Source organism: Protopterus annectens, chromosome 8.part0 (assembly GCF_019279795.1).
Source record: "Protopterus annectens isolate FY-2018-M chromosome 8.part0, PAN1.0, whole genome shotgun sequence".
Classification (NCBI taxonomy): Eukaryota; Metazoa; Chordata; order Ceratodontiformes; family Protopteridae; genus Protopterus; species Protopterus annectens.
The window spans coordinates 1890723999-1890740360 of NC_056741.1; the positions used below are offsets into that span (position 1 = coordinate 1890723999).

A 16362-nucleotide genomic window follows, 5' to 3' on the forward strand; every position below is an offset into this window, starting at 1 on the left:
GCCGATCCTCGGCTCCGTGTCGGCCGCTTGGCAAGCTCTGCATCGAGAAGAAGCTCGAGACCAACCTAACTCCCACAATCCCCCTCTGCCTTTACCTCAGATCTAGTTTGCAAGCAAACCAGAAGTCCACAGAGAGAGTAACACATTCATGCCAAAAACAACATAACTGAGAGAAACACCTATACATATATATATATATATATATATATATATATATATATATATATATATATATACATATATACACAACAACTGCGTAATGCAGAAGCAGGAGAAACCAAACCAGACACCAAACTGAACGTTCTTCCTGAGGGTGGGAGGGTGGGAATGTAAGAACAAAGGCGAGATGAACACTCCACATGGAACGTTATGGTAAGGACATAACTTCTAAATGTGAGAGTGTTCAATCTCGCCGTTTGTTCTTACACCTGGGTAGCGTCCCTAGCTCCATGTTCCTGAGGAACTCACGGGAGAACGTTCTTGAGCACAGTGGAACCAAAGGTTGCCCTGTCCCTAGAAACCCTGTCTACCTTGTAATGAGAAATGAATGTATGTGGTTTAGACCAAGTGGCAGCTGCACAAATAGTGTCTAATGGTGGCGAGCTGCATGAGCCAGGGATGTAGATACTGATCTTGTAGAGTGCCCCTTGTGTTTGACAGGTAAAGTTTGTTCCGAAGCAGTATAAACAAATATAATGCAATCAGTTAGCCATTTGGAAAGGGTTCGTTTAGTAACTGCTATACCTTTCCTGCTGTCTGCAAAGGCTACAAAAAGTTGATCTGTTTTCCTGTGATCCTTTGTTCTATCCAGGTAAAATCTAAGTTGTCTATGAACATCCAACTTGTGTAACATATACTCCAACTTATTGGAGTGGTTTTGAAAAAGGTAGGGAGCTCAATGGATTGATTGATGTTATTAACGGAGCAAACTTTGGGGAGAAAGGACGGATTAGTGCTTGAAGAGATACTCTGTCAGAGTGAAAGATCAAATAAGGGTGTTTAATAGAAAGAGCCTGAAGCTCTGACACCCGTCTAGCCGATGTAATGGCCACCAAAAGAGGGTCTTCCACGACAAATACTTCAATGGACAAGAAGAGGCTGGTTCAAACGGAGGTAGCATCAATTTAGATAATAAAAGGTTCAGATTCCAAGGTGATGTAGGAGTTCTAACTGGTGGTCTAATATGGAAAGATCCTTTCAGAAAGGCCTTACAAAGTCTGTGAGCCATAATAGGAGCCCCACATTCTTCCACATGAAAGTTGGAAATGGCAGCCAACTGCACTCTCAAAGTGGCAGGAGAAGCTCCTTGGTGGAACAATTCGGTTAAAAACTCTAAGATCTTATTTAAGGGAGCTATAACAGGGTCCAATTGCTGTGTATTTGCCCAGTAAAAAAAACGCTTCCATTTACTAGTGTAAGTCTTTGTAGTGGAAGCTTTATGAGAAGCCACTAGTATATTCTGAACTGCAGGTGAAAGAAGATCAGACCTGGCTAAGTAGGGAAGCGGAGCAGCCAAGCTGCTAGTTGGAGTGACAGTAGTGAGGGGTGGGGAGCCCCTGACGAGTGGGTCAGTAGATCCGGCTCCGGGTCCAGGATCCAGGGTTCCCGAATGCGGTGTGCCAGAAGAAAGGGAAACCAGATTTGACGAGGCCAGAATGGGGCAATGAGGACAATCGTCCTTTGCAGGTTGTTGGCTTTCTGCAGAAACTTTGCAATCAGGGGAAAGGGAGGAAAAGCGTACAGGAGACCCGGGGGCCAATCGTGAACCACAGCGTCCCTGGGGACTTCCCCTGGAGGGGGTAATAGGGCAAAATAGCTTCTGCATTTGGCGTTCATTGGAGACGCAAAAAGATCGCAGGAAGGCTGGCCCCATTTGCGAAAAATCTCCTTCGCAACTGACTGTTTGAGGGACCACTCGTGAGGTAACAGGATTGCTCTGCTCAACCTGTCGGCTATGACGTTGGATGACCCCGGGATGTGCGTTGCAATCAGAAAGCGACCCGTGGACTCCGCCCATTGCCAGATTCTCATGGCCTCTCTGCATAGCTGATAAGACTTGGTTCCCCCTTGTTTGTTTATGTACCAGACTACTGACATGTTGTCCGTCTGAACTGCAATAGTCCCTAGAGGAAGAAGGGGAGCAAAGTGTTGCAACGCTAGAAACACTGCCCTCAACTCTAGAACATTGATGTGCAGATTGTACTCTAAATTGGTCCATTACCTTGGACTGTCTGTCCCTGAAAGATGCCCCCACCCTATCAGGGAAGCGTCCGTGGTCACCGTAGCTGTCGTGGGTAGCACAAATGGTCTTCCGCTGGAAAGATTGCAAGTCCGAGCCACCAGGCTAGGTGTGATTTGCATGTGTTTGTGATCAGAATTTCGTGTGTCAGAGGTAGCTGTTGGAACGACCATTGTGCAAACAGTAGCCATTGTAGAACTCTCATGTGCAGTCTTCCCAATGGTATCTCAATGAGAGAAGCTGCCATGAGACCCAAAACCTTCAGAACCAGTTTTGCTGGGGATTTTCTGGATGACAGAAGAAGAGATATGTGGCTTTGTAGTGAGGCTATCCTTTCTGGAGGAAGTCTTAGAATTAAACGATGCGTATCCAATTCTGCTCCTATGAATGAGATATGCTGTGATGGCTGTAGTAAAGATTTTTCGAAATTTACGGAAATTCCGAGATGAACACAAAGCTGCAGTGTGTAATCCCTGGCTTGAATCAGTTGACGCTGGGTGGTGGCAGAAAGGAGCCAGTCGTCCAGATACGGAAACACCTCGAATCCCAGGTGTCTCAAGTGAGACGCTACCACTGCCATGCATTTGGTGAAAACCCTGGGGGCTGAGGTCAGACCAAAGGGCAGGGCTCGAAACTGAAAGTGGCTGGCTCCCAGCCGGAAGCGCAAGTGATCCCTGGATGACCTGGCCATTTTGATGTGGTAGTATGCGTCCTTCAGATCTACTGAGCACATCCAGTCGTCCTTCTGTAAAAATGGAAGGATCGATTGAAGCGTGACCATCCGGAACTTTTCTTTCTTGATGAAGGTATTGAGATTGCTTAGGTCCAGAATCGGCCTCCAGTCCCCTGTCTTTTTTGGAACTAAAAAGAACCTTGAGTAAGTTCCGAACCCTCTTTGGTCCGCTGGGACTGGTTGGATTACTCTTTTTTCTAGCAGCTTTGAAATTTCTATAGCTGCAGGGTCTCGCAGATGGGGCGGCACATCTGGGAGTCTTTTCTTCGGAATTGGGGGCAATAGGAAGGGTATTCTGTAGCCTCTGGTAACAACGCTTTTTACCCAATTGTCTGATGTAAGATTTTGCCAGGCCTGAGGGTATAAAGCTAAGCGACCCCGACTGCCTCCAGAGCAGGACAGTCGGGCCTCCTCTCAGGAGTGCTGGAAAGGTTTCCCAGGGGTTGTATCCCTGTCACCTTGGTTTTGCGGACCGCCTCTGCCGCCAGGGCGGCGTCTTCCACCTCTGCCCCCTCCTCTGCCTCTAGGGGGGCATCACCCTGTGTGCCTGGGAAAGAGCCTTGGGGTTTTCGAAACCACATTTTTCCACCACGTTGCCCTTTGGGGTACGGTCTGGATGGGGTGGAAAAACGGACTCCGACAGCAGACAGAGTCTTTCCTTCTTGCTCACACCGGGTAAGAGTCTCCTTTACTTTGGGGCCAAAGAGAGTGGCACCATCAAATGGGGCGTTAGTAAAGGAAGACTTGAAGGCTTCCGCAAATGAACATAAGCGCATCCAGGATTGTCTACGAAGAGCAATCGCTGAAGCTGCTGCCCTACTTGATCCTTCGGCTGCGTATGAGATCAGCCTCATGGACGAGTTTGCAATAGATGTAAGGGTATTGAGATGTGCTGTAACCTTTTCTGAAACAGCAGCATCTGTAGTACCCTGGAGGGTATCTCCCAACTCTTTGATTAGATCCCTCTGTAGCCGTGTGAAGTGGGTCAAATAGTTCAGGGATCGCATAGAAAAAGCCGCTGAACTAAAAATGCGCTTCCCATACCTGCCCATAGTCCTAGAATCTCTGTTAGGCGGATGGACAGGTGAGGAAGATTCAGACATCTCCTTTTTCGCGGCCGCTGCCACCACCATAGCATCCACTGGCACTCCCTTTGTCAGATAAGCCTTATCCTGAGGGGCAGTAATATACTTGTTAGGCTTTCTAGGGACTGGCTCCACCGTGTCAGGCGTCTCCCACGCCCTTCGAGCAATCAGCTCCATCAACTCATCGAAGGGCGGAGTGACCCAGGAGGAGGAAGGGCGAGCACCGAATGCCTTCAGCAAGACTGACTCATCCTCAGAAGGGGGGAGGAATTGCCAATCACCTCTCTGCTTTAGGATCTCCAGGATGTCAGAAAAAGAGACATCCTCTGAGGGTGACTTTGGGGACCCTTCTGACTCATCCAAGACAGTGTCCGATGTCAATGATTCTTGTGGAGAATCTAAGTGTCTCCTCTTACACAATCTTTTCCTCGGAACTTCCTCGGGGGGGGCATCCGAAGAAGCCTCCGAGGAAGAGGGGGCACCCTCCAGGGGTGGCTGAGACACAGGTGCTCAACGCTTAGATGTAGCCGTGGGTGCAGAGGAGGATAACGGTCCTTTATGGGAAGGAGAAGCTGTTTCTGCTGATGTGGTTGTCTGGGTAGACAACACCTTCCTCATGAGGTCGAAGGCCCCCGGGTCCCGAGTCGAGGTATCTCCCGGTTCCGAGGAAATCGGAAGAATCCCCGAGACAGGCACCGAAGGTATCGACCCCGAGGACGGAGCCGAGTCGATCCATGCCAAGGCCCCGAGAGGGAGCGTCGGAACCGAAACATCGGTCCGACTCTCAGTCCCAGATCCAAGGATGGATCTTCGGCTCCGAGACTCCGGTACCGGATCCGACGGAGTCGAGGTGAACGGAGCCGACCGAGAGAAAGACGGTTCTGGCACCGAGGGTTCCACAATCACCAGATCAGCCTCTTCCGGCTCCGAAGACTGGATAGGTTTCGGAGGAGGAACAGGTGGAGATAAGGGAAGGCCTTCGAGTCTCGACACCAACTGGGAGGAGACAGAGATGAGCTTGGATAAGGCCGTATTCTCCATTAATTTCTGCACCACACGGTCTAGCCTGGAAGAGCGCGTCGAAGGAATCGAAGACGGAGCCGACCTCAACAGTGCCGGGGGAGGGAGCTCCGTCACCGGTTCCAAGACTCGAGGCTCGGAAACTGACAACAGTTCAACACTCGGCCCCGAAGTCTGTGGAACCGGTGATCGAACTTTAACTGAAGAGCTCGGAGCCGATGACCTGGGCTCCAACATCTTCGATTCCTTCGAGGATTTGGATGTCTGGTCTGATGCATCCAGAGCCTCTTGAAAAGTAGGTTTTAGAAGACCCCTATCCATAAGTTTCCTGCGCCTATCTGTCATGACCCTTCCACTGAAAGAATGACATATTGAGCAGTCTTCTTGCAGATGGAGAGGGCCAAGACAGTAGACGCAGGAACTATGATTATCAGTCACTGACATCTTCTGCCCACATTGGTAGCGTTTAAAGCCAGACTTAGCTTTCTCAGACATGTCACAATTTTATGTACAGCTAACAGAGAAAAAGTCAAAATTATGTCAAGTCCAGTAATTTTGTCTAATCCAGAAACTTATTGTCAAATCCTGTAAAAGTCAATCCAGTAGTCAATCCAAGTAAAAGGGTGGGGTAGGCCCCGAGGGAAAACTCTAATAAAGTATATAAAAGACTTTATATGGAACCGAGAATTCCTCGAAACACTACTAACACACACACACAGTCACTTAAAGACAATTTTTTAGAAAAAAATTTAGAAGAAATATAAGAAAATTATAAATCTTAGCTTAAGGTTGCTCGAGCTCATCAAACTGATGCGAACGCTGCAGCGGCAAACTAGATCTGAGGTAAAAGCAGAGGGGGATTGTGGGAGTTAGGTTGGTCTCGAGCTTCTTCTCGATGCAGAGCTTGCCAAGCGGCCGACACGGAGCCGAGGATCGGCTCCGGACCCAGGTGTAAGAACAAACGGCGAGATTGAACACTCTCACATCTTTTATTACATACTTTTAATTATTAATACTTCAGCACTGTTTTGTGCAAATTGATATTCATCTATGAGAACAGGAAGTTATGTACTCACCATAACGTTCGATGTATGTAGTCCCTCTCGCCTCACATTCTTACCCGTGGGTTCGGAGCCGAATATCGGCTCTGACTCGGCCAAACTATTCTAGCTCGAAGTCTTCTATTGGCTGGGCTAAGCAGGTATCCCATGGTGCACTGCTCCATATCCCCAGATCTAGTTTGCTGCGAAACTCATACATACCCCATGCATACACAACATCCAGATAAAAAGAACAAGCTGAAGTAAAGGGAACACTGTACATAAAAAACCCTAACCTCCAGATCCTCCAGGAAGGGGGAAGGCGGGAGGGTAAGTAAGAATATGAGGCGAGATGGACTACATAATCCAACGTTATGGTGAGTACATAACTTTCTGATGTTATGTAGTCCTATCTCGCCTACATTCTTACCCGTGGGACAGCGTCCCTAGCACCTACACCCTGGGTGGCTCATTGGAAAATACTCCCGAGTACTGTGGAGCCAAAGGACGACCTGCCCCTAGAAACCACGTCCAATTTGTAATGAGAAACAAATGTGTGAGAAGAAGCACAAGTAGCTGCAGCACATATATCATCCATTGACAACCTGGCCTGGTAGGCTGTAGATGTAGAAACAGCCCGAGTACAGTGAGCCTTGACCGGAAATGGCAGATCTTTTCCTCCCGCTTGGTAGGAGAATGAGATGCAATTAGATATCCATCTGGATATGGTGACCCTGGAAACCGGGGACCCAAGTTTGTTGTCCGCAAAGGAGACAAAAAGTTGATTTGTAATCAATATTGTTTGTTGTTTTTGTGGAGCTTTTCTCTCCGGGCCTCCACTGAAAACGGGCCCCAAAGCCCAGTGGACATCCCCGGTAATCAAACTGAAATAAATAAATAAATCTGACTTCCGGATATCTTTTGTTCGGTGCAGACAGAAGCGTAACTGTCTATGTACATCCAATTGATGGAATTTAAATTCTGCCTTGTTTGAAAATTGCGGAAAGCATACAGGCAACTCAACGGATTGATTAAGATTAGACACGGAAGCCACTTTAGGAAGAAAGGAAGGGTACGGTCTAAGAGAAACCCTGTCCTTATGGAAGATTAAGTATGGGGGTTTAATAGAGAGGGCTTGAATTTCTGAAACTCGCCTTCCTGAGGTGATTGCTATTAAGAAGGCTGTTTTCCAGGTCAAGAAGTTCAATTCACAGGTAGCTGCAGGCTCGAAAGGTGGTGAAGTAAGGGTTTGTAGGACAAACTTGAGATCCCAGGGCATGATAGGTTCGGAGACCGGGGGACAGATTAACAGAGTACCCTTCAGGAAAGCCTTGCAGAGTCCATGAGCCATAAGACTAGGCTCATTAGCCACATGAAAATTAGAGATCGCAGCCAATTGAACTTTGATGGTAGCTGATGCGGAACCCTGATGGAAGAGCATAGACAAAAACTCCAAGACTGAAGCAAATGGAGATGTGTATGAATCAATGCCTTGGGTATGCGCCCAAATAGAAAACCTCTTCCATTTGCTGGAATAAATCTTCCTAGTAGATGACTTATGAGGGGAAGATAAAATGTGAAACACTTCCGGTGAAAATTCATGAAGCCTAACTAACGACGGAAGTGGAGCAGCCAGGCTGTCAACCGGGTCATCAGAGAGGGGTGGAACTGTCCCGACGTGTGTGTCAGTAAATCTGGTTGAGGGTCCAGAATCCAAGGAGTGTCCACAATGTATGGTTAAAAAAAGGGGAACCAGACTTGACGAGGCCAGTGTAGAGCAATCAGAACATTCTGCTTCCCAAGGATTGCGCTTTCTGAATTACCTTTGACAGCAAGGGAAATGGAGGGAAAGCATAAAGCAGACCAGAGGGCCAATCGTGGACCAGAGCATCCCTGGGTGACCCCCCCCCCCGTGGGGGGGGGGATCAGCGTGAAGTAGTTGCTGCATTTGGCATTGAGGGGGCTGGCAAAAAGGTCGCAGCAAGGCTGACCCCCATCTGCTGAAGATTCGTTCTGCAACTAGATGATTCAGGGACCACTCGAAAGGCATCAGAATAGCTCTGCTTAGCCTGTCCGCAATCACGTTGGACTTCCCCAGAATGTGCGTTGCCACCAGAAAACGTTGAGAAGTTACTGCCCACTGCCACACTCACATGACCTCTCTGCACAGGGGGGTAAGACGTGGTTCCCCCTTGCTTGTTTAGATACCACACTACCGACATGTTGTCTGAGTGTATTGCAATCGTCCCTAGAGGTAGAAAACTCTGAAGTGCCTGCAACGCAAGTAGCACTGCTCTCATCTCTAGGACGTTGATATGCAGATGTATCTCGTGATCTTGCTACGTGCCTTGGACTGTCCTGCCAAGATAATGCCCCCCACCCCACCCCACCCCATCTGGGAGGCATCCGTGGTCACTGTGGCAACCGGAGTGGGTGGGATGAAGGGTCTTCCCCCGTCCAAATTGTTGGTGCGAAGCCACCAACTGAGGTCCTGTTTGCATCTATCCGTGAGTAAAATGGGGTGAGAAAGTGGAAATTTTTGGAGAGACCATTGAACAAAGAGAAGCCATTGGAGAAGTCTCATGTGCAATCTCGCTAGAGGGACCAACATGATTGTTACTGCCATGGTCCCCAGAAGTTGGAGAACCCATCTCGCCTTCGCTTTCCTCATGGGCATCAGGATGTGTATTTGCTGTTGTAAGATTCTGATCCTCTCCTGCATTAAAAATGCTCGCATTTGAATGGTATCTAATTTTGCGCCTATAAAGGTGACACGCTGCGAGGGCAACAAGGCAGATTTTTCCCAATTTAGTGTTATGCCCAACTGTTGACAAAGAGTGATGGTAGAATCCCTGGTTTGGACTAGCTGATGCCTGGTGGGGGCAGTAAGGAGCCAGTCGTCCAGATACGGAAACACCTGGAATCCCTGACGTCTCAAGTGAGCCGTCACCACTGCCATACATTTGGTGAACACCCTGGGGGCTGTGGTGAGACCAAAGGGCAGTCCTCAAAATTGGAAATGACTGGCTCCCAGCCGGAAGCGTAGGTGACTCCTGGAGGCCCTGTCCATCTTTACATGGTAGTAAGCATCCTTGAGGTCGATGGAGCACATCCATACCTCCTCTCCCAACAATGGGAGAATCGATTGTAGTGTGACCATACTGAACTTGGGCATCTATACATAGTTGTTTAGTTGGCTGAGATCTAATATGGGTCTCAGGTCCCCTGTTCTTTTCGGCACCAAAAAGAATCTTAAGTCCTTAATCCGATCTGGTCTGAGGGGACACTCTGGATGGCTCCTTCTTCTAGCAGCTTTGAAACCTCTAAGGCTGCTTGATCCCTTTGACTGGGTGGAACGTCTGGGATATTTCTGATTGATGGGGGGGTCTTATATGAACGGAATGAGGTAACCTCCGGAAATTATTCGTAATACCCATCAGTCCTGGGTGATGCTTTTCCAGGCTTCCTAATATATAACAAAATTCAACCCCTGACTGGCTCCGGATAAGCACAGCCGGGCACTCCCTCAGGAACGAGAGTAGGGAGAGCCGCGAAAGGAATCGTGGTCTCCCGAATTGCGGGGGCCCTCTCTGCCTCTAGGGCAGCGTCTCCCTGAATAACCTCCCCCTCCTCTGCCTCTGGAGGGGGACTCACCTTGTGCAGCAGGAAAAAACGTCTGTGAATTGAATTCTTGATCCACATCTTCCCACCCAGCTGGGCCTTGGGATAAGGCCTAGAAGGAAGGGAAAAACGGACCCCTACAGCAGACAGGGTCTTTCCCTCTTGCTTGCACCTGGTGAGGGTGTCTTTCACTTTGGTTCCGAACAAGGAAGAACCGTCAAAGGGGGCATCAGTGAAGGAAGACTTGAAGGCCTCCGCAAAGTGACACAGGCGCAGCCAGGCTTGCCTCCTAAGGGCGACTCCTGAGCTTGCTGCCCTACTCGCTTCCTCGGCTGCATACGAAATGAGCTGCATGGAGGAGTTGACAATGGAGTTGAGGGTAGACACCTGGGCATTAACCGTCTGGGCCACCGCCTCAGGGATGTTACCTGCAAGAGTATCTCCTAACTCCTTGAGGAGATCTCTCTGGAGCCGAATGAAATGAGACAGATAGTTCAGCGACTGTAAGGTAAAGGTTGCTGACGAGAGGGTACGCTTCCCGTACTGGTCCATGGTCCTAGACTCCTTGTTAGGAGGATGGACGGAGGAAGAGGTCTCTGCTACTTCCTTCTGAGTGGCCGCCGCCACCACCATGGCATCTACAGGGACTCCTTTGGACAAGAACTCCTTACCCTGGGGAGCAGAAAGAAACTTGTTGCGGCAACTGGGTACAGGCTCCACAGAATCAGGGTTTCACCCACCCTTCGACAAATTAAATCAAGGAGCTCATCGAAGGGTGGGGACACCCAGGAGGCGGAGGGCTGAGCACCAAAGGCCTTAAGGAAGACCGACTCCTCCTCGGAAGGGGTTTTGGACAGCCAGTCACCTCTTTGCTTCAGTATCTCCAGGATGTCGGAGAAGGAAACATCATCAGAGGATGACTTGGGGGACCCCTCCGATTCCTCGAGGTCAGTATCAGAAGTGAGGGACTCATCCTGGGAGTCAATGTGCTTCCTCTTGCACGTCTTCTTTCTAGGGGGCTCCTCAGGCACGAAGTCTGAATGGCCCTCAGAAAGTTGGGGACCACTGGTGGGGGTATCCCTAGGCCTTGGTACTCTGCTGTCCCTGGATAGGTGATGGTCAGAGGCTCTCACCAGAGTGGTAGGGGACAGAGTGACCGATCCGCCTGATGTAGCTGACTATCTGGCCAGCGCAATCCGCATGGCCTCGAAGGCTGGTCCCCCAGAGTCCGAGGACCGGCCAGCCTCCGAGACCAAAACGGGAGTCAGAATTCCCCGAGCCGATGCACTGAGAGGGAGGCTCAGAACAGAAATATGTCCCGAGATGTCCCCCTTGGGCCCGACTGAAGAATCCCGCGTCCTGAACCCCGAGGACAGTGCCGATGGGGTCGGATCCGATGTCGGCATCGATGGAGCCGGAGGGGCCATCGGAACCGGACTAGCAACATCATACGGCGCGGAACACTCTGGCTCCGAAGACAGAGATGCGCTCGGAGGAGGAATGGTCGAAGCAGGGGTCGGGACGGGCTCTGGAGCCGAATGGGCCGGAGCCGAAAACACTTTTGCCAAAACCGGTGACAGGAGGAGCCTCTGGACCATCCTATCAACATCCATATCCGAAGGGGTTCTGGAGGATTTGGAGGACAGGGAGGGAGATCGAGATCTCATCTCAGGAGAAGCTGGTCTGAGACCGGGCGATCGGCTCCGAAGTGGTTCCAATATAACCGGAGCCGACGCCGGTTCCATCACCACCGACACTTCCTGCGGCCCCGAGGACAGTGGAGCCAAGGAGGTTGATGCAATTTTAGTGAATTTCTCTGGCGGCTCCGATGAAACTGATGGAGCCTGAGATCTCCTTTTAGACTTAGATGATTTAGACTTAGCGCTGGGAGAATCTAAGACCTCTTCGAAAGAGGGTTTCAAAAGTCCCTTTAGGAGTAGAGCCGAGGAGGTCGATGCAATTTTAGTGAATTTCTCTGGAGGCTCCGATGAAACTGATGGAGCCTGAGATCTCTTTTTAGACTTACATGATTTAGACTTAGCGCTGGGAGAAGAATCTAAGACCTCTTGAAAAGAGGTTTTCAAAAGTCCCTTTAGGATTAGCTTATTTTTTCTCTCTTGGAGCAATCTAGGACTGAATGCATGGCAAAAACTGCAGGATTCCTGCAGATGAATGGCTCCCAGGCAATAGACACAAATAGAATGCCCATCGATGATGGACATTTTGTACCCACATTTTGAGCACTTTTTGAAACTGGAAGGTTTGTGCTCTTTGGAGTCTTTAGACATAATCACCAGACAAAACCCAACAACGCGACCTAAGAGAAATCTGACAGGAAAAACTCACAGACACTCAACACCACAAAAACGCGGGAATCAGACAAGGTTGAAAACGCAGACACACTCTAGAGATACACACTGAGACCAACTATGCCAAAAACCTCTAACTAAAATGGTTAATGACTACAAGGGTTGGAAAACCGACAATCAAACCTCTAATTTAAACAGTTTGACAGACAGAAGGAAAGGACTATGTCCTCTAACTGAAACGGGCCTAGCCCGAGGGAACAGTTATCGGGATACCACAAACACGCACACTACCAAAATGCTAAACAACACTAAGGAGAATAGCTATGAAAATAGCTTTTTGTTTCAGAGCAATAAAGTTTCTCAAGACAAGAAAAAAAAGGTACTTCGCCACAGCCAAGAGCAAGACCACGTCCGAGCTACACAAGCGGCAAACGAGATCTGGGGATATGGAGCAGTGCACCATGAGATACTTGCTTAGCCCAGCCAATAGAAGACTTCAAGCTAGAAAAGTTTGGCCGAGTATCGGCTCCGAACCCACGGGTAAGAATGTAGGCGAGATAGGACTACATAACATCTTAATGTTCAACATTAAGTTAAGAGCCTGTGCAACAAATGAAGAGTGTAGTGATGTGTTAGTATTGTAATAAATTAATCAGTAACACACTGTCACTTATAAAACACACACAGACTACTGCAGTGACTGTTAATTTTCAACATTACAACCTACGACACAAATGCAGTTTAATCTTGAAGAAGGTATATGTAAAGGTGGTTCAGCAGACTGCCAAATTTCGTATCCTGGCAGGTATCAGTTTGCTCCTCTGCCCTTCTACAGCCTTTCTGCATATGTCAATAAATATCTTTCTCCCCTGTAACATACCTGATAATACTGGAGAAATACAAGAGTAAATGAACAAGGTCACAGCAATTACAATGTGGACTCAGCCAAATTGGATTCTTTGTAGAGATTATTACGACAGCACGTCCACTTCTGTCTCTGGTTCCTAGAAATAAAAATAAATGTTTCCATTTGTTATTTGTTAGCTATTTACTTGTTGCCATTTTTTTCCCTTTAAGTTCTATGAAATTTTATATATGCAGGATAACACACATTATGCAGCTAGTAACTTAGACACATCATGTAAGCTGTAAGTACTTTCTCATGACAGGCAAAAGAAGAAACGTATTTTAATCTGTAAATGCAAAAAACTTACTCACCATAACGTTCCTCTCGTGTTGTCCATTTTCATTCTTCCTTAACAATTGGGTTCAGATCTGACCCTTGGATCCAACTCAGACGCTTTTTATAGCTCATGGATAGTGGAAACTCTAGAGCTCCTCCAGAAGTGTGGGCATCTCCTAGATCATCTGTTCATTATTATGTGATAGTACGCATCCTGAAAATCGATTGAAAACATCCAGTCATCCTTGTGCAGGAATGGCAAAAATGGACTGAACTGTGACCATCCGGAACTTTGTATACTGAAGTCATTTGTTCAGATTGCTGAGATTCAAAATTGGTACCCAGTCCAACGTTTTCTTTGGCACTAAAAGAACCTTCAATAGGTTCTGGACTTTTTATGGTCTAAGGGGACCTCTCGGGTGACTTTTTTCTTGCAGCTTTTTTATTTCTAGATCTGCTGCTTTCCTCTGACTAGGTGGAACACTGGACATTTTGTTTACTGTTGAAGGGGGGTAGAGAAAAGGGTATTGTATAACCTCTGGAAATGGTCCTCTGCACCCACGTATCTTTTGTAATATCTAGCCTGGCTCTCTAGTACAGGAACAGAGGACCCCCCAACCGTCTCCAGAGGTGGACAATCAGGCCTCCTGTCAAGAGTGCTGGTAGGGTCAGTCAGAGAAAGAATCTCTGGACTCCTGGATCTGCAGGCCTCCTTTGTCATGTGAGCGGCATCTCCCATTAGAGATCCCCCCTCTGTCCCTGGGAGAACTATCTCCATATGGATCATGGAAAGGACCTTTGGACTTTCTGAACCACATTTTTCAACCACCTCGTTGATTCCTAGAGCAGGTTCTCTGAAGAGCTGAAAAATGTATGCCCACTGCAGACTGGGTATTACCATCTTGCTCATACCTGAAAAGTGTTTCTTTAACTTTAGGGCCAAACAAAGAATTTCCATCAAAGGGAGCACAGACGAAGGAGGACTTGAAGGGCTCCACAAAATCACACAGGTGCATCCAGGCATGTCTCCTAATGGAAATGCCTGAACCCAACGCCCTTGAGGTACATTCAGTCGCATGTAAAAGGAGCCTCATGGACGAATTTGTGATGGACTGCAGGGTAACCAGCCGTGAGGCAATAGAGCTCTATGTCATACAGAAGTAATGCTCCCACAGAGGGATTTGAAAAGTTCTTTAATCAAGTCCCTCTGACGTCTGGTGAAGTGTGCCAAATAGTTCACTGACCTGACTGCAAAGGTCACTGAAGCATATACACACTTTCCAAATCTGTCCAACTCTCTGGACTCTCTGCACAGATGAATTCTGTTCTGTAAGTTCCTTCTTTGTGGCTGCTGCTATGACCATGGTATCTACTGGTATTCCTTTGCTCCAAAATTCTCTTCCTTTTGGTGGTGCCAGGATCCTCCTTGGTCTTTTGGGTTCGGCTCAACAGTGTCAGGTTCCTTCCACGACTGCCTAGAGATCAAATCAATGACATCATCTGCAGATGGAGTTATCCAGGAGGTAGATGAGCCAAACCCAAAGGCTTCCAGGAATACAAATTCCCCTTGGAGAAAGTTATTGGTAGACCAACCACCCCTTTGCTTGAGGATTTCCTGGATGGCTCCAAAGGAGACTTCATCAGATGGTGATTATGGCAGAGGCGCCGGAAACTGTTGAAGGCTGGGGGTGGGGGTTGAGAAGGGCACTTAGTGATCTAAAAAGGGCAATTTTTTAAAAAAGTGTTTACTACCACAATATAGGTTCATTTGGACATTTGGAGGACACTATAAGCTTAGCCAATTTCCTGTTTGGTGCTTGAATTAACATTTCTTGATTGGTCTTACCTATCCCATGGCTGATAATTGCATATTAGCCCTAGGGAGAATAACTGATCATACCTGAGATAATTTGAGGGAACCCATGTAAGGGATGCAGCATTTAGGAACTGTCGCTATCCATTAGTGGCACAAGGGGCAATCCTGAAATACATTTTCTATTACCCATCCTTAGATCCAAGCTGCATTTGAATATGGACAGGGATGAGCTTTGCTTTACTTGAATGGACAGTCTGTTCTGGAACAGTGGTAGCCTTTGTGATATATATCCATCTCTCCACAACATTCAGTTTATATACCTGGACTGAGTATCTCTGATGCCATTTGACTTGCTGATGTTCAGTAGGTCCATCAGTAATAAGTCAGAGGCTGCCTTGCATGCCAGACACAGGTTACCGCTAAGCACTCTGTAGGATACTGAGTATAGTGATAAATCTTTGAGGTGGTCCATGCAAGACTTATTGCTTAGAACTTGTATGCTTTTAGTAAGGTATTCTCTGTGGGTATTCCAACTGTTGCATGGGTCTGGACAGATATGTGCCAAAGTGGGCATTATACAAAATGATTGACCTAATAACGGCTTTGTAATGGGGGACAATAACATCTCTAGATCTAGTCACAATCAATTTGTTTATAAGCTGTGGAATACAGAAAGACTTTATGACTCTGGGCACATGCTGGTCAAAAGTTAGGTCACTGTACACACAAGTTCCCAAATCTCAAACAACTGGGTCAGTTCTCAGGGGTATTGTCAATTTGGCAGTTCCCTGGAGTAGATGACTTCCCAAATGATACGATAATGTATTTTTTGGAGTTTAGTTTCAATTCATGATTCTGGCACCAGTTATCGTTTGGGACAAACATTCTTGCATGATGGTTGTCATTTGGAGATGCAATAACTTCTCCTAGCTTGCAGTCATCTCAAACTTAGTTGGCCACAGCCCTTTGATATTTCCTTTTACTTTTGAGATGTATGTGCCAAACTGAAGTCTCAGCACTAAACCCCGGGGACTCCATTGATGACTGGTCTCATCCCCTACTTTGGTCTCCTGCAGCCTGTGAGCAGGTTGGCAATCCAGCTAGTGATGTGTTTGCTCCTAGATTATTCATCTTTTGTAATACACCTGAGTAGGGCATTGTGTCAAATAGCTTGGCCGGGTCAAAGTAATGTGGTGTGAACTATTTTACCTTCATCCATTGCTTTGGTGACAAGAATAAAGCTTAAAATTTGCCCATGATTCTGAGCCTTTCACACTTTCTCCTGATTCTTGCCCTAAGAGGTTGAGAGATCAAAG

At 47.6% G+C, this 16362-nt stretch overlaps 1 protein-coding gene across 1 annotated transcript in view; it reads right to left on the minus strand.

Moving 5' to 3' along the window:
- Window positions 1-16362, minus strand: part of PLEKHG4 (pleckstrin homology and RhoGEF domain containing G4) — a 3374045-nt gene that overhangs the window by 2813972 nt on the left and 543711 nt on the right. Inside the window, exon 5 of the mRNA XM_044079537.1 lies at window positions 12928-13051. Within this exon, the coding sequence (XP_043935472.1) occupies window positions 12928-13051 (124 nt within the window). The remainder of the gene's footprint in view (window positions 1-12927; window positions 13052-16362) is intronic.